This window comes from Sceloporus occidentalis, unplaced genomic scaffold, assembly GCF_023333645.1.
Source record: "Sceloporus occidentalis isolate IW3139 unplaced genomic scaffold, rSceOcc1.0.p SCAF_85, whole genome shotgun sequence".
In the NCBI taxonomy this organism is placed as follows: domain Eukaryota; kingdom Metazoa; phylum Chordata; class Lepidosauria; order Squamata; family Phrynosomatidae; genus Sceloporus; species Sceloporus occidentalis.
Genome location: NW_028317065.1, coordinates 4313371 through 4333002, shown reverse-complemented (window position 1 = coordinate 4333002; position 19632 = coordinate 4313371). Strand labels below are relative to the sequence as shown.

The 19632-nt window shown below is 39.4% G+C and overlaps 1 protein-coding gene across 1 annotated transcript in view; it reads right to left on the bottom strand.

Moving 5' to 3' along the window:
- The window catches only part of LOC149285086 (SH2 domain-containing adapter protein B-like), a 96436-nt gene that overhangs the window by 26492 nt on the left and 50312 nt on the right, over positions 1 to 19632 (bottom strand). Inside the window, exon 3 of the mRNA XM_089495846.1 lies at positions 5754 to 5969. Coding sequence (XP_089351972.1) covers positions 5754 to 5969 — 216 coding nt within the window. The remainder of the gene's footprint in view (positions 1 to 5753; positions 5970 to 19632) is intronic.

Here is a 19632-nt window from a genome sequence, read left to right as displayed (position 1 = left end):
TTTTCAGCTCCACTTAGAAGGAAAAAGATAACGCTGTCTTCGTACTTGTAGATGCAAAATAAAAGCTACTTACAACAGCCTATTATAAAGAATTGCTCTCTCATTCTCCCCTCCATTTGTGCCTGTGAAAATAGATATATTTACTTTAAATCATTTTTTGAGGTCATAGGTTTTTACAGTGGATTAAAGAATTTCAAAATTTGGCTAGTCACAGTACCCGAGAGCTTTCCAAATGACCCTGCCACTCTTCAAATATGTCATGTACTATAATCATACACAAACACATCCGTATTGAGTATGTTAAACAAAACATACGCAACAGCTCCACAAAGAAACAAAAATAAGAGTGTATTAAACTGTCCTTTTCCAGATGCCTGGCTCAAACAGTGTGCGTGTGCTTGTGTGACCAACTGACACATGCTTATTAAACCACTGTAGATATACTAAGGAGGAAAGAAAATTCTTAATTAGGCTGAGGGGGTGGGGAAAGGGGTATTTGCTTGAGGGACCACTCATCTATCATACTCATTAAAATGCAGTGCGATTGTTTCCTTTTAAATATTTTATTTATGTTCTGCTCCTGGGGGATCTTTTTTCAAATTTCATATGAAACATCTAATAATAAAATCAATTATAAGATTAAAATCTAAAATGCATATAGTTTTAAACTCCACCAAGCATAAGCCCAGAGACAGCAAGCATCTTGTTTACTGCATCATTACCAGACACATGCTTTGTGATGACATCAGCTTTGTGACAAAAGGTAGGGTGTTCCGTCTGAAATGCCCAGGCTAGTAATTGCTCAGAGGAGAAGGCAGGAGCAAAGATGTGGGATATGGAGTCTGATGATACACTGCTGTATCTATGCAATTTTTTGAACATTGCAATTATAATTATACTTTGTGTCAAATCCTTGTCTGGATTATCAAAATCAAGTAAAGCTCAGAGAGAACATGATGTTCACTTTGCCAGTCTTTCTGAGAACAACATGAGCTATGTTTTAAATATTCAGAAGACCTTACTGCAGATGGACATTGACCAAAGGCGTGCACTGTCACGTGCGGAAGAGAGAATATTGGCTCTTGAAAATAAAATAAAATCCAGATGTGGACCCAAAGAGTACCATTCCAGGGATCACTCCAGGAAGGACACCTTCTCTCAGGATGAAGAGATCAGAAGACTCCAGGCAGTGATTTTCAATTTGACAGAGGAGATGGAGTTGTTAGAATGTTGCCTGGAGGAGAAGACTGAGAGATTGTCCCATCTGGAGGAGACTATGGACATGAAAGAGAACGCCATCCAAACACTGACAGATAAACTTTTTAGAATGGAAGAGGTTTCTGATGGGCTGAAAAAGAAGGTGAGCGACCTGAACATCAAGATCTCTAATTCTGCAAGGGAAAGGGACCTGTTGGCTGAAGGGAACTCAGAACTAAATTCCGTGTTAGTAACAAACAAACTGGAGAACATGAGTCTATCCAACAAACTGGAAGAGTATCATGAGGCCTTTGCAACCATGGAGATTGAATATGGAAAATCAACTACTGATTCTGATGGACACCTCATGTGGGAGGCTACAGCTAAAATGCCTGCGCTTAAGATCTTCACAACAGAGATCAGACACCAGGAGAGGAATTCCCAGAGTCCAATGACCCAAGGGTACGATGTGGCTTCTGATTGAGGAAGTTGTTGGTCTAAGGCATCAGCTCACAAGTCTGAATGAACTTAAACATCAGCTGCTGTCTTTCTAAAGAGCTAGCCTAAAAACTTTAGCTTTTTGATTAATTAACTGTATGAATTATAAGTAAATAAAGCTTTGAAATCAAGTTTGTCTTTTTGTCTTTAAGAAAATGTCAAGCAAGGGGGATTTGCATACTTCATGCTAGCAATTTATTTTCTAATTACGGACGTCTTTTTGTTTGTTTCCTGTTTGCCTTTTGTTTCTGATATTTACTCTTTGATACACTCCCATTGGATTCTTGTGTGTCTGTGCCCAATGTAAGATGCGATTCAATGTAAAGCAAAGAATACATATTGAAGTTTTGCACTACTTTTGACTGCTTAAAAAGAGGGCACAAGGTCTCATTAGAGCCCCTGAAGCTGGGGCTCAGTGGCAGAATATTAGTCCCTCACACTTCAACATGTATGTGTGCCAAAGCTAGAGCTGGGTGATAGTAAGTACCTTGCATTTCTAGGCATGAGATGCATTTATCTCTTGCCATGTAAAGTACCCGGGGGGACAGGGAATCATTTAAAATTTATAGACAGGGCTCTGAGAAATCACTCCAAGTATCTCTTTTTAACATTTAGCCATCATTTGCATTAAAGTGTATATGAGGGATATGAGGGACTGAGCATACCTTGAATGGGCAGGATGGATGATCAGTGTGATGAAGATATTGTTCTTCAAAATTAGTTGGCCAAAAATAAATTACACATCACGGTGGGGAATCTATATTACAATTAACGAAAACTGGTATAGTCAAGTGATAACGCTTCTTTGAAAAACAGACTTGAAGCAGCCCTGCCCTTTCTCAAATTCTTATCTGGCTGGTGTTTTAAACACAAACAGCATCACCCTGGGAATTGTATTATATAATCATATATAAAAGCTTTTGGAAGTCACTTGATATCCTGTAGCCTAAGACAAGGAAGTGCAGACACCATGAAACTCTTAGCAAAAAACATTAAAGCCAGAACCGGCTGGAAGAAAAAGCCAAGAACAGCCTCTTAGTGTGTATGTATGGACTGCAACGAGGAGTTATATAGGCACAAGACCTTGGAATGTCTAACCACAAAAATAATAATCTCTTGATTTCTTGAGACTTTCTACAGAGATATAGATGTACCCCAATACATGTAAAGATTATGTCCTACTTAATATATGGGTAGCCATATGCTCTTCTAGTACTCATTTATTTTGTACGGTGCATATATGAAGGTAATCTTGGATATCAGATAAGACTCCCAGTAAAAATAATAGTACATTGTTCTAATCTGATGACCATTATCTGCTATATGGTTTATCTTGTATGTAATTCTTAGAATAAGTTTGCAAACATGAGTCCAAAGATAGTGTTACCAGACCTAGGCTTTAACCAATTATGGAAAATGTGTACTATGCTGCCCAAGACAATACTTCTTTTGAATGTGTCCTCTGTGAGGCGAGGTCACCATTTTGCTTTTCTGTTAGACTTTGCATGAGTACCTGTAACAAGATAAAGTCTTTAAAAAGCCCTGACACACAGTACAGTATATACAGTATAGACCTCATAAGGACTGTAGACAGAAGGCCTTTTTACCTAATGTATCGCGTTGTCTTAGCCTGTCAGTTCTAGTTTTGTCGTACCCTTTGATTGTGTGCGCTTTAAGAAGTGCTGCTTAAACTGGTTGCTATATATAAAAGATAAAATTAACAACGTGTAACACCACTTTGTTCAAGGAGAGCACATGGTTTGATGGTCTGCCTACGACCCCCCAAATCTGAATATTAATTTAGAAAAAAAAAAAGAAAAAAACTGAATATAACACGACCCTATAGGAAAAAAGTTTTACCAGTAAATGTTAATTCATGTAAACTATGTAAACTATAAAAGCTATGATGATATGCCTTTTGACCCCTATGTGCCACTCTGCCTCCAGAAATACCTTATACCCCTATATGCCACTCTGGCATTTAGGGGGTTAAAAGGCAAATTATGGGGCAGAGTGGCATATAGGGAGGTATAAGGTATTTCAGGAGGCAGAGTGGCATATAGAGGGTTAAAAGGCATTTCTGGAGGCAGAGTGGCATTAAGGGGGTTAAAAGGCATTTCATAGAGCACTCTGCCTACAGAAATACCTTATGCCCCCCATTTAACACTCCCCCTCCCAAACTTACCGGTGCTTCTGACTCCCCGGTCATGTACCCGGGTCAGCGTGTAGACGTCTACGCGATTCGTGTAGACAACTTCCGCTGCAGCCGGAAGGAGGTGCGGTTAGCAGCAGGGGTTGTCTGCGTCCATCGCCACCAGGGTAAAAAAGGAGGTTCAAATGTAACGTAACATATGAGACTTTAGAAAGAAACATAAAAGATCACAGTTCTGTCATGTCCACATATAAAAGTAGCATGTCATGGTCAGGGCCAGCCCAAGACATAATGCCGCCTGGGGCGAAGTTTAAAATGCCCCCCCCCCCGCCGACATCAGGGGCATTTTAAACTTCGCCGACACCATTATCTACCCTACCCCCCCCCTCTCCCTTCGTACTTACCTTAAAACAGTCCTGCGGCGAGTCTCCCTGCTCTGCCACGGTGCCGGCTTGTAATGCTGAGCGCCGGAAATTTACGTCACTTCCGGCGTTCAGCATTACAAGCCGGCACCGAGACCGAGCTAGAGGGCTCGCAGAGGAGAGAGAGAGGGGCGCCGAGTGGTTTGCGCTTACCAAGATGCCAGTACCCGCTCGGCGCCCCTCTCTCTCTCCGAGCGGGTACTGACAACTTGGTAAGCGAAAACCACTCGGCGCCCCTCTCTCTCCTCCGCTTTAAAAAAAACCACAAAAAAAACCGCTTGGGGCGGCAAAGTGCCGCCTCTTCCAAAGTGCCGCCTTTTTTTTCCCCAATTGCCCCACTCTGCTCCATTGTAGGGCCGGCCCTGGTCATGGTGATGTTGAACTTGTGAATGAATTAGACTGTGAACCACTCATCTCTTCAGTTTACTAAATCCACTTCCAAACTATGTGGATAACAGCTTTGTCTTGTGTAAACTGAAATCTGCAGAGCATTATGGGTAAAACAACAGTTACAATAAACTATTTTTATTAAGCTTGTTGCCAAAAGGTAGAAAACGTGTTGTCTGCCAGCATGACGGGTCGCATACTGAGTCTAAACTGATCTCTATCAAATATTAGCTTGATTGTAAAAAGCAAATTACTCTCAAGCCAACGAACCAGAAAAACCAATTCATCATGCTCTCCCTATCAGAAATAAAGGCATCTGTTTCAGAAATCACCTAATCACGCACAGGATGGGACTGTTAGCCTGTTTTTATAACTTTTTCTTGCATATAAACAGATGCCATGTTAGCTGAAGTGCCAGAGTCCCTGTTGTGAGGACCCTGGGTGGTCTGTCAGACTAATTAAACATGGAAAATACACTTATAATTGTGAAATCAACAATGTGTCTCTTTAAAAGCCTAGTAGGTCAGAATTGCACCCACAGGAACTGCTGGCCCTCATTAAAAAAAGCTGAAACGCTCTTCATATTTAATGCAACTTGGGAAATTAAGTCACTGTCTTTGAACTTCCCTGCATGGCGTAATAAAGGATTACATGGAATTAACAAGCAAACACATAAAAAGAAAACAGATTATCCAATTTACAGGAGCCAGAAGGCTTCTAATTCCTTCGAGACAAAGAAAACGTGAATGGGTGTAAAGTAAACAGAAAGCAATTTGTTAGTGAACCGAAACTCTACACCAGAATTGGACAATGTTGTCCTAGACATTCTAATCTTAGAATTAAAATGAATCTAAATTCCTTGTGGAAGGTCATTCCTAATAACTAGTAGGTATGAAAACCACTGTTGTCCAGGTTTTTAATCAGGCAAAATGTTATTAAAATAATATCACATTTTAGAAATGATGTACTGTAAAGCAGGATTGGAGCTGTATGATAACCCTTCTAATAGGACATCATGAATTTAGAAGAAACACTGAACAAACCACCTGATGGTACACCAACAATAAAAGGTAGAGTTAGTTATTAAGATTGAGTACCCGCAAGGGCCGGCAAAGCTTTGTTCCACTCCCACGGCTGGTCATACTCATCAGCTGGCCGGTCATCATCCTGCGGTAATTTGCTTTCTCTCAAACGTAGGTCAATCAAGCTTTCCGAATCAGACTCCTCTACCCCATTGCACTCAGGTTCATACGGTGTGTCGTACAACTGAATATTTTTCTGTGGTGGCTTCTGACTTTCTTGTTTTTGAATATCTGCATCAAGACAAAGAAGAAAACAAAAAGACCGTGTTATGTGTGGCTAAGATAAAACGCTATAATCAGCAGGTTCCAGTGAATTTCAACACTCTTTATTATTGAAATAATATGGCTGCTGGAGACCAGAACACAAGGAATCTCCTAAGCACCATATCATATTCAGGGCTATTATGTGTGAGCTACAAACACACAACCCTTTTCTTCTATTTGTTCTAGCAATAGGCAATCTTGATGTAAATAAGTTATATCTACATAACAACAAATGTAAAAAATAAAATAAAATAGGGAATTATTATTCCTATTTAGTATCCTTAAAGGGCTATATTGTTTCATGAAAAATGTGATGTTCAGCAGGAAAATCTGTTCTCTGAGCCAGACATTTTCATAAAAAAAACCAAAAAAAACAAACAAACAAAAAAAAACACACCCTAACGTTTGTTTTTGCTTTTTACATAACAGTATATTAAGTGATAAGTGCCATTTAAAAATCAAGTGAATTGTCTACATGTGGATAAAATAACATTTCCTAAAACCTCACATGTTGCATGTTGCATTTGATCAGTAAAATTTATTCAACGTTATAGCAATAAAATATACAATGGACTTTGGACAATAGTCAAAAAGGCTTTTAAAAAAAAATATTGGCACAGTTCCTAAAGAAATAAAAATGGCTTCTTTTTTTTAAATAAATGAAAATATATCTAAGGGGTGTGATATAGTGTTTATCAAAGTGCATTAAAGAAGAAAAAATGACTTTTTGTAAATCTGAATACTTGTGTGGATGTAAATAACATCTGGGAACATAGCAGGCAAGCAGTTGAACCAACATTTGGACATACTACATCATATGGTTATCTCTTGACCTTGGTTAAGGTTCAGCGGTCTTTAAAAGGATTTTGACCACTATCTGCAAAAGCAATTAAATTTGCCTTAATATTAACTAACATTAGTAAAGTGGCTAGTGCTTGGACTCTGTCTTAAAGGTACAGCTGTCCGATGAATTGGTATATGTGATGTATATATAGTTTCAAATTAGAAAGGCGGTAGTTAAATAGCGCTGTTTCACGCAGACAAGACATTAATGGTTCTCTCTAGGCTGCCAAGCAAAAAAAGCAGTGCTTCCTCTAAAGATTTAATTACAAAATGCAACAAAGAAATTGAAGATTTTTTTTTGGTTTCTATGGCAACAATTTGTCAGTGCCTGCTTTTGTGGTGTCGCATGACAATTACACAGTCCCGACACAAAATATGAATAGAATGGGACAACAACTTGTACTTGGGCTAATGCTGCATTTAGTTACGGGACAGTTAAATTCAGGGTAGGCGAAAGAGCACCATTAATTAAAAAAAAAATAATTCTCAAAATATAAAATGTGATATTTAGTCCAAACTATTAAACAGCTGTTAAAATTGAAATGTTTCCGGCAGAAAGCATGTTTATGGCGCACTGAGTGGCGGTGAAAGGGACCATCTATTTTTTTTTATACTAATGTACGTTAGACAGGAGGATATTTAATCTCTGCTGCTCTTTAAAACAGCTTTTTGGACAAGACAATAAAGCATTAAAAGAGCTTAAATCACTTTATGCTGAAGGCTGTCTATGAGGATTAAGAGTCTCTGTGCTCCTTTCATTGCAAAAAATAATAAAAGGGGGTAAAAAAAAAGATCCATCAACACTGAGCTCAAACAAAAGACAAATAAAGGTTTCTGAGACCGTTTAGGATGTCAAGAAAAGATTGCTGCGCCTGTAGCTTATAAAATGCAAGATTGGGCTCAAAAAGCCCCCGCTGTGCTCTTTAATGGACCTCGGCAACCATTCACTCTAAAGTCTTAAATTAACACCTTACCCTTTTCTTGGAGAATGTAAAGAACAGCCAAGGGACTCACACAGGTTTTAATCTCCCCAGACCTCAGAATTTGCTTCTTCTAGAGAGAAGCACTTTCATACATCGGTAGGGGCCTAGTGCTAATTGTAATGATGCCCTTTGCACCCACATGCCCAGCTTGCTTTCAGGCAAGTTTCATTTATTTTAATCAAAAAGAGGCCGTACTCAAAGAAAAGGTTCTTGCCTGATCTCCAAACCGATATGTATGTACACTGCTCCAAATTACATGCCCAAGGCTGACATTTTTTGGGAAGGCAGACCATACAATGTTGGGGGGTGGTGGAGGTAATAAATGAGGAAACTAATGACAGCATCAAATATAGTTAATGCAAGTAAACGAAAGCCAAAGCTGGAGAAAAGGCAGCAAATTTAGCTTCAGAGTCCTTATAGCAGGATTCCCTATACTAACTTCGTTTCACTCTAACGACACCGGAGACTAGATGACATCATTACACAGGTGGAAGGAGAACGTCAACCATTATGTAGATAGTGGTATTTTGCCTATTGAACACCCTTCTATTCATTGCTTTTATTTTATTTATTTTTTACAATTTTGGTACCTCCTGGCATCACATGAATGACCCATTGTGGCAAGATAAAGACTATTTATATTTATTTATATAGTGCCAACAATTTACACGTTATATAATAAATATATTTCTCCTACAGGACCTCAACAGCAGCAAGTGGCATAGAAATCTGGATTATGAAATTTCGGTAGTGATGTCACAGCAACGGGAAGATCCATACACTATAAAGATTTCAGTAAGTTACTCATTTCCACTATATACATAGACACCCCAGCATCAAATGCAACCCTTTCAACAAAGAATGCATAGCATAGTACTTTCTATATACTTTAGCATCCATTCTTAAAACCCCAAAATACATTTAGTAGAAGGTGAAGCTCCCAGCCTCCTCTATGGTCCAATAATTTCCCCAGCTGATTGGCTGCTTAAAGACCCCATTAGGCCCCCAAAACCTTTGCAGAGCCAGCACTGAAGCTGAGTATTGGTAAGTATATCACGTGGCAGGAGATTTGTGTTTGGCTCGTAATAAATGGGGAGGGGGTCACCAAATGTATATGAGATGATTACATGGAGCATGTCACTCAGCTATCATAGATATTACATACAGTGCATACTGTATAATGACTGGGGTGTCTCTTTAACATTGGCAACTAAGTGATAAACCTCAACAATACCTTGTTTCCCATTTTCTTTCCGCTTAGCCAGAAACTAAAAGGTGTTTCACCTGAAGCTCAGAAAGTTTCAGACTTTCATAATGCTGACGCTTTAATTGAATTAAGAAAAATACAAGCCTAACAGCCGTGACATGTAATCTCTGAGAAGTGTGCTGCAGAAGTAGATTGTGTTAAGAGAACCTTTGTTAAGGACAAACCCGTGATATTCAGGACATTCCCCGAAGGAACCTTATAGCAGAAACAAACTGCCATAATACTTCAAAGGTTCTTTTAACAAGAATGACATTTTTCTTCCGTTTGATATGTGAATAATCTAGAATTGAAAGCGGGCAAGTAGAAGGTGAATGCCAACAGAGGCAGAACGATTTCTTAAATACAAAAAGCATTTGTTTCTCAAAATTGGGTATATTAAACATTACCATGCTTGTGCAATTCCGCAGAATCAAAATGTTTGTCTACATACAGCCAATTCCGGCTTATAATGCGTATTCAATACATACTGTGAAGCCATGTCATTACCTACCCAATAAAGGAAGAATTTCATCTCACCTCGTTAACTATGCATTATCCAGGAAGTTAGCTTTTCTTATATCAGAAACTTTTATCCAATTTAATTTATTTTATCCAGTTCTTATTGACTTTTTAAATTTTTACATGTGTATTTTTAGCCTTCATTAACACATCCTGCCCTGATTCTTTCTCCGTCATATATTTCCAAAAAAATGAAAAAAAAAATTATATATTATATAATATATATATATATATATATATATATATATATATATATTAGCACAGTAACTGTCCAGCAGCAAATCCCACCACTAGCCCTGTCATGGTTCAATCCTAAACTGTTACGGAAAATTGAAGCGTACAGTATACACTACTACAGTATTACATTACTTTATATAGCGCCAGCAGATTCAGTAGCGAAGTTACAAGAGGTAGTGGAAGTAAATGTCATAACCATAGCTGGGAACTCTCCGGGTTTGACCCGGAGATTGCCGGGTGAGCGCTGCTTCTCCGGTTCTCCATGTCAAGACCCGAATCCTCCGGGTCGCGGGAGTGGGGTCTTGACAGGCCCCGCTCCCTGCCCATTTTTCCTTTAAATGTGGGTGTTTCCCACTGCCGCCAGCGGGAACGCCCCCGAAGCCAGCGGGAACTCCCATTAACGTCAGCGGGCAGTCCTGGCCGCGTCCCGCAAGGGAAGGCTCCGGGTTGCCGGAGCCCAGAAGTTCCCAGGCATGGTCACATATTAATAATACTGCTACAGAAGGACCAGTATGGGCCTTGCTCAGAGTATACCCATAAGTGCTAAATGCCTGGAAATGGGTGGCAGCCACTAAGACTGTCTATAAGAAACCATCTTTATAAGCACTCAGCACAGCCCTTATAGTGATAATGGGCTTGTTGGGGAGATCAGTGATCTCACTTTTAATGGGTATGGCCTAGGCCAGAATACATTACTGCTTAGAGGTATAGAACTGTACAATGTCTGCCATTAAACACCCTTTACTTGGTAACTGAACTGCATTGCTTAGAAGCTTAAAAGGCTACGTAATGTGTAATTATTAACCCATTCAGCTATAATGCTGTAAAGATCGCCCCCCCCCCAAAAAAAAGTGTTCGACTGCTCCTTTAAAGGGGGAAAAAATCTTCTTGAGCATATAATCCTGTGCTGTATACGGTATACTGGGTTAGCATTAACAGAAACCTGGTTTTACCTGCTTGTGTTCCAATAAACTAATTTTATCTGAAGGCTGTCATTGTTGTCAATCATGACATTTTGGGTGACTTTCTCTGTACAATAACCACACTGAGCCAATTCTTTATGGCAATGTTAATGAAGTCTGTTGTTCCATACGCTTTCATTAGTCAGTGTCCAAGGCAGCTTAGTGCAAAAAGGTGTACACAATGAAGATTAATAACACTGTTTGATGATTTTTTTTTTTTATTTAGTTTTTTTAAATTGTGATGAGGCCAGATCATTATTATGGAAATGAAGGTATTCTAGAGCTTCAAGGTTATTTATTTTTAATAGGGAGGTTTAACACAAGAAAAATGACAGCTTCATCTCAGTCGATCTGCTTGGAAATGTGGATTAAATTGCCAGTCGAAATGGAGGAAAAAAAGTGAGTTTCATAAAGGAACATCTTAATGCCAGTGTCAGGAATAAGAGCACAATTTAAAGATGGCAGTAATTGCTCTGTAAAACAAGGCTTTTGATGGGCCGCGTATCTCAAATTACATTACCTCTCAGGCAAAATAAATTGCTGCTCTTCCTCTTCTTTGAGAGCCTAGTAGAATTCTACCGACACCTGATTATCGAAGAGTCTTAACCATTCTGTAGCTGAAGATGTCAATATAGTCAATGTAGTTTAAGCCCTGCATGACAGCCTGTCCAGATAATTTCCAGAAATTAATCTCATAGTAAAATTTATTGCATTCATTGATTAAGGCTTGGGACAGTTCCTTGGAAAAACCATTGCCCTAGGAAACACAACTTGATTCACTCACCAGACTGAGCAATCCAGGGCTTAAAGAGCCAATTCTTTAATTCCACCATTAACCTGTTGCATCATTCTTGTGTTATGATATACAGGACATATATTGTTTGGAGTTTAGGGTTTGCATTTCCTCTTTAATTATTTTAATTTTACCCAATTCTTACGTTTTACAGCTGCATTCGTTTGATAAACCTATATAAACTTATATATATATATATATATATATATATATATATATATATATATATACACACACACACACACACAGGACTACAATTGTTGTATGGAAAGTGACCAGAAGGGAGAGAATTTAATTAAATTTGTTATTGACGTCCCTGACAAAGGCTGCCAACTACCTAAGCTTTATTGAGGTTGTTTTAAACTAAATACCTCCGAAGCACTCACACCAATTGCTAAATATGAAACACAAAGTTATAGGTAGTTTTAATTAATGAACAGCGACAGATCTTTAAAGAAACATAATATAGCAAGCAACTAGCTCTTAATGAAGCACTAACTGCATTAAACTATACATTAATAATAATAATAAAAGATAATACAGAATAAACTCCTTGGCCACCTGCGCCAAATTACAGAGGCGATGTCATCATCAATCTGCCTGCTTTAGATTTGGTATCTCTCAGTACACAATTTGAGTGCATTCAAGGCTAGTCATGAGAACTAAGTGAATGTTTGTAATGATGCTGTGCAAATATTAAATAGGAAGATTAAATAACTGCAGTATGATGACATAGCAGCTGCCATCTTGGACATTTTACCCAGGCTTACTGGAAACATGTTTTTTACACTTTAAAAAAGGTATCTCTCTAGAGAAAGAGCGATATATATGAATCAGGTGAGGGAAGTAAGTTGTAGCTGAGAAGAAAAATTCTATGTCCATTGTACCCATACTTTATGAGCAGAGAACCCAGATTAATTATTCTTGCTGTAGACCAGGACCAGTTAACATGTATCCTGTCATTTTCCCCAAAAGCCATTTTACTGCTTTAAATAAACCAATGTAATGGTATTTCCATATTAAAATAAGCAATTTATGTATATCAAAAACCTGCAAAATGTGTCTACTATACAAAAAGGTATCTGAACTTTTTCTTAAGATTGAGGAATAATCATACAGATCCTATGTTAGCTCTCTCCTGTTTTTAAGTTGATTATTGTTGACCGGTTCAGGCTTCCTTTGTAAGGGTGGGCAAGGAAAGGGGAGAGAACATCAGGACATATATTTGAATCTGAGATTAACATTTAATTAGACATTATCAAAACAATTACACAGATGAGCAAATTTGACCGTCAGAAGAAAAAAAATAAAAAAGTCAAGGAATCAAAAAAACTGTGGCTTCTGGCAAAATTTATTGACTTGCCAATTCAGAACTGCCACCTCAAAATAAGACACTTTATCAGCCGTACCATGTTCCTAAGCATATTTCTGCATTTCACATACCACATAGACCACCGAACACACTACATTGTGCATCTTACTGAAAAACACACTTACTGCACGAGCATCCCACTTCGAAGAATTTTCCTTGGTAAAAATCATCTACCCCTTTCCCACTATATCGGTGTTCTTTGAGCTGCAGAAATGTCCAAGTTGGTGTATAATGCGTAATATATTTAAAAAAAACTCACTGGTTAGTGAATAAACCAGCGTAAGCCATTCAGGGGAATTCTCCGATATCCTGAATCAGTACAACTTTTCAGCCATTATCCCAATAATCCAATAAACTACACAATTTTGTTTTGCCTACATTCAAATTAGTTTGCACGTCTTTGATGATTCCATGCTGTTTTGGAAGATTTGCCTCCTTCATGTACCTTCAGCATGAACATAGGAGTTCTGAAATACAAATACAGCTTAACTGGCACTTCTTTCCTTTACGGACAGACAAAAGACTGACTATAGCAGATGGCATCAAAGACTAAACCATACAGGTCTTTTATTCAAAATCCACACGAGAAAAAAAAAAAAAAAGCAATCCAGACTTGAAGGAGCCCGGAGCTTAACTGGTATGGCTTTAGGTAAAATGAGTACAAGGAAAAAAAAAAAAAGGCATTAACACTGCTTGAGCTCTTGATGAAGCATCTGAGGTCTGAATCTCATTATATCTTTTCGCATATCCAAGGTTTTCTCCTGGACTAAGACTGTCAAGGTAACTTTGATGAGAGGCTTGAAGGGCAGCTGATAGGCCAGGTCTTTCACATACAAATTTCTTCAAGGTCTCATCTACTTCGATCTTATGCCTCAAAGGGGTGTGCGTTCTATAAACCTTAATAGGTTATCTTCGTTAATTGCCTCTGTTCGTTCAATATATAGACCTACATACATTACATGTAACACTATACATAGAAACACAAAACTTGCTTTTGTAAGGTGGTATGGCCACTGTATTATGCTGTAGAACACGACATACCGACTGCATTTTTTTTTAAACTCCCCCATAAAGTATGGAAAAAGTGTATCCAGGAAAAAATGTGGTATGTAATAATCAGAAATTCCTGTTTTTAACTAACAAATAACTCACACCCATTAATAAATAAATATATAAATATATATATATTTTTTTTAATTAAAACTGGCAACCCATTTTCAAGAATATTCTTTTTAACAGACTGCCAAAGTTGCTGCCTGGTCTTCAAGACTAAGTTGTACGTGTAAGCAGTAGCGTACCTAGCGGGGGGCGGGGTGGTCCGCACCGGGTGCCGCTCATCAGGGGGGTGCCAACTTGCCGGCACCCGGCACCCCTCCAGAGACGGACAGACCTCCGGCTCCCTTGAGTGATTTTAAGCCGGGTTCAACTGGTATGTGTGTGGATTGGTATGTGTGTGGATTGGTATGTGTGTGGATTGGTATGTGTGTGGATTGGTATGTGTGTGCATTGGTATGTGTGTGCATTGGTATGTGTGTGAGAGTGATGGGTGTTATGCTGTACCATTTCCAATGTATTTTTCATTATATAATTATGCTCTAGTACATCATAACTCCCATCACTCTATACTGTTCCATACAGTGGCAGAGCTGGGAGACAGAGGCCTTGCACCCCCACCGCAGGACTCATGAAAGGTAAGTGAACTTCACAAAGGGGGAGAGGTTAGGTCGTTAGGAGGGGGTAGATAGGGAGAAGGGAGTGAGACAGGGTAGGTAGGACAAAAGGGAGTGAGAAGGGGTATATAGGGCAATCATACTCCTATCATGCCAAGTCTGCGAGTACATCCTGGAATCTGGGTATGCCTGGGCATGACAGGAATGTGATTGCTGTTAATCTATATATATTATATATATAATATATATATTAATATTGTTATTTAATTGTTTTGTCCTATTTTGGTGTGTTACTTACTTTAAATAAAAGTGTTAGATTTTTTTATGGTGTGGGGGGGGGTCATATTCAGTTTCGGCCAGGTAAATGCTGCATTTTCGGTTTCAGTCCAGAATTCCTTTCGGTGCATCCCTACTACTAATGAAGTGGTAGGCCTACACCACATCAATGTTTGGCTTAGTATATAGTGATAGGAGTTATGCTGCACTATTGTCAATGTCTGGCTCAATTTATAGTGATAGGGATTACGCTGTACCACCGTCATTGTCTGCCTCAGTATATAGTGATAGGTGTTATGCTGTACCACCGTCAATGTCTGCCTCAGTATATAATGATAACAGTAAGTGTTATGCTGTACCACCTTCAGTGTCTGCGCCGGTATATAATGGTAGAAGCTATGCAGTTTTAAAGTGTGTGTGTGGGTGCCACATACAGGATCCGCCCCAGGTGCCAAATACTCTAGGTACGCCCCTGCGTGTAAGGCAATACTTAAAAAAACAAACAAAAAACACGCACACAAAAAAGATTATATCTCAACTTCTGTCTCATCCTCCCTCAACCTCCTGATAGCTTACACGAGCAGGGCCATATTCTATGTGTTCATAACGTCGTTTATTTAAAAGAGACAGTTTCATGGCCCACACAGTCTCACAAAAGAAAAATGCATATTAAAGGACTTTACTTGGGGAGAAGTTGCAGCCCCCGCCTGCACGCTTCCTCACCTGATCTGACCACCGGGAATTTAGCTACCCATGTGCCAGATGGCCAATCCTGGCCTGTGCTATATGGCAACTAGTTGGCGGGACAAATGCACAGCAAAGGGGACATCATGTAAATGTTATATGTCAGCACTTCCTAGTAGGTCCTCCTCTCCTCCCGTATAGTATGTCTTAATATGTGTTAATGTTACAGTCAATTTAGTACATTGTCAATTTGAATGCAAATTTTCACTCTCACCATTGTAATAGTGCTATGGAATCTGCTGGTGCTCTGTACATACATTTAAATATTAAAAAAAAAATCCCTACAGCCTTTTTTCCTGGCTTTCATTTGTATAAGGTTATATCCACTTGTACATGTTTTTTTCCCCCCAGGATTTCTTCAGAACAAAGGTCTACCATTACCCATACTAATTTTGCGGCTTTTGTCTGGGCTTTTCGTCTAGAAGCAGCACCCGAAATTGTAAGTTATATTCAATGTGGGGTCCAACAACTGATTTGGTTAGCCCAACGTACATGTACTATTACATGGATCTGTAGTAGGCATGTGCGTTAGCAATCCAATCTGTATCTCATTGGAAGCATGCATCTGAGAAAGCCGATTCTGGAATTAATCCCTGAAGCATGTAAGAAGCAGGAAGGGCTGATAAAAAAAATCTCTTAACCATATAAAAGCTATTAAAAATGTAACTCATGTCCGCCAGGTTAACACATTAAAACAATGTGGGTGTAGGGACCTCCTTTATCCAGTAGTCTAGTCTCACATGACCAAAAGCAACAAATACACATGATATCATATGGCAGCCTCATCTATACTCCTGCTATTTTAACAAGCTGAACTTCTTGCTCGTTGCTCACATTTGGCTGCTGGCACTTTCTGTCTTTGCTCCAACATATTATGTACCTGTGGGCCATATTGTAGTTTATTTGGCGTGGCATATTTTGAAATCTGGATTTAATAAAAAGCCTGCGGGTTTATTTCTGTGCCATTTTTTGTAGAACAGTGATACCAGCTAGATGAGTCACAGCCTAAATTCTTTGCTGCGATGCTAGCCAAGACGGCCTTGTTTTGCTAAAAGCGCTTGCCGTTAAAGCAGGCAACTCATTAGATTTTTATTGGTTCTTTGGGTCTCTGCCCAAGGACAAAAGACTTCAGTTTACACGGGATGCAATCCACGCAGATGGACTTGACAGTAGTCGGGAAAGGAGGCGCTGCATGTGTAAATCATGTTTCGGGTAGTTGAGGCAGGGATCCAAATTATGATGACCTAACCATCTGCCTGTACTTTTCTTTAGAGAAAAAAAAACGAAAAAAACAAAAAACCACAAAACAAAACAGCACTAAAAAAAACATAGCTGCTGTAATGTAACTCTAAATTGGAAAAGGTTAAAAGTAAATGCCACAAAGACCATCCGTGATAAGAGGTACCAGAGGCTTTGCACCCAGGTATGGTGGTGGAGATCCTATGTCAGAGCCAAGTTCAGCAAGGTGCCGAGCATTACATTTGGAACTTAAAAAGTCAACTTCAACACAGAGTACATGCCTGCTATTGATAATAGCATTTCCCGTCTGCTATTGATAATAGCATTTCCCGTGATCTAAATAAAGGACCTTCTTCAAGATATAATACTGTTCTATTCAAGAACTTTGCCTCAGAGAAATGGTAACTCACCCATAGGACTTGTCCTTTTTAGCAACATGCTCTGATATACCCATATATGAAATCTTACTAACGTAAAAAAAAAAAAAAGACATTAAAATCGAAAATATCAATAATTTTAAGTAATTAAATAAAATAGTTGTGTATATCACGAGGGCAATGTAAGAAATGACTGTGTAAATCTGGGGTTTCTTGTAAGAACCCCACTAAACCCGGGAAAGCATGGCTGGTATGGGGCGAGGGATTCTCATCGGTGATCAATCAGGCTTGCTCAGCTCACAAAAAACTGTGAAAGTACTCACTTAAGCAATGTGTCAATGATCTGAAGCTCAAAATACAAAAATAGTAGTAAAGATGATGAGAGAGGTCCCATCAGTGGCGGAACTATCGGGGTCGCGACTGCGACCCGGCCCTGGAGTTCTGCCGGTCAGGGGGGCCCCAAGGGGGTGCCGAGCGGTCGTTTTCAGCAACCGCTCGGCGCCCTTCTGTCTCCTCTGCCGCCGCCCTCAGCGCTGCCCCGACTGAAGTGGTGGGAGCGTGAGGCGTCTGTCTCGGGTGCTGGCGCTTCAGCAGTGAAGTCGCACGCACCGCGGCAGAGCAGCGAGACGGAGGCCTCGCACTCCCACCACAGGACTGCACAGTCAGTGACCTACAAAGGGGGTAGGGGAGATAGTGAGAAGGGCGGAGAGTAGATAGTGAGAAGGGGGGGTATGGAGAGAGTAGATAGTGAGAAGGGAGGTTAGATAGTGAGAGGGGGGGTAGATAGTGAGGGGGGGGGGGTAGAAAGAGGCTAGATAGTGAGAATGGTGGGGTAGGAAGAGGGTAGATAGTGAGAATGGGGGGGTAGGGAGAGGGTAGATAGTGAGAAGGGAGGGAGAGGGGGTAGATAGCCTGATAGTGTGTTGAAAAAAAATTGTTTTGTAAAAATCATGTTTTGGGGGGGGGGGGGCTTAACAGATTCTCGCACCGGGGCCCTGAGGCTTCTACTTACGCCCCTGGGTCCCATCTACTTGGTAGTCAATACACCATTGCTGGTCCTTGAGAAATGGTGTGTTGTGTGAGTAGATTATGGCTGTAAAGAAAGCAGATTACAGGAAACGTCTTATATTTTATTGAACCTTTACAGATTTCATCTATAAGGACATTTTTGTTTTTAACATTTAAAACAATTTTCTAAAAGTATCTATTCTAGACCATTGAAACTGTAAGCGCTATTTTTGAACCAGTAGAAGGAAGCAATTTCCTTCAGCTTTTTTCACATCCTACGGTGACTTCCAAGAACACCCCGTTATTAAATTGCACAGAAAGTGAAGTCAATTGTTCTACTCAGTATGTTGAAAATAGTAGCACAATCAAAGAAAGCTGTAAACTTGGAAGATTTAGAAGAAGAGAGCAAGGTACTGCAGATGAGATGCAATGTTCCCCGGTCATGCAGAAAACCTGACCATGGACTTGTTTGACCTTGATAAACTAAAAGCCACAAAGGCCAAACAGACAGAATCTGGTTCTGGACACCTCATCTCCAACAGATCAACCTGTATTAGGAATCATATAGCTCTAGTCCTTTGGGGAAGAAAATAAAATATATTTTACTCAGCGCCAAGGTTGCGAGCATGCATTTGCTACCTTGTATTAGTAAGCCTTATATAACTTTTTTCCAATCCAAATCAATAGAATGAATTATTAGAATCTTGTCTATAAACTTGGTCTGTTTCCTTGCCCCCCAACCTCCTTTTCTTTTGACTTTGGAGGAGATCCAGTTGATCGATTGTGTCTCCTGCTCAGCTCACCTCTGACAAGCTCCGATGAAGGCTCCCCCTAATTTCCATATACATTCCCCCTCTACACACATGCATATTTGGAGCTCCCATTGATTTCAATGAAATAGCTGCCAGTAATAGTTTTTTTTTTGTTTTTTTTTTTAAGCCAAAATTGTACATTAAAGTACTACCTGCTTTAACCCATTCACAAACACAAAAAAGGAGAACTTAACCAGTGTCATCAAAACAGCAAAGTTATTTTTGTTGCAGATCTGATGCATGTAGACAATTATGACAGGGGATCTAATTCACAGTGAAAGAGGCATGTGAGGACATGCCAGACAGCCACTCCTGGCATTTGAGGAACGGCCAGTTTGCTTGAAAACATCGTAGAGAGAATAAAATCAATATTCAAAAGAGAACTTATTAAAAAAGTCTGTCTTCATAAGATATGGCAATGTGAAATATATAAGTGGAATTAAATGAATCCCTATATGCAAGCAGGAAAAAAAAACATAATTAAGAAGGGGACATCATAAGTATTAAACTGCATAGGAAGGTTTAGTCTTCAAGGACAGTTTTTTTCTA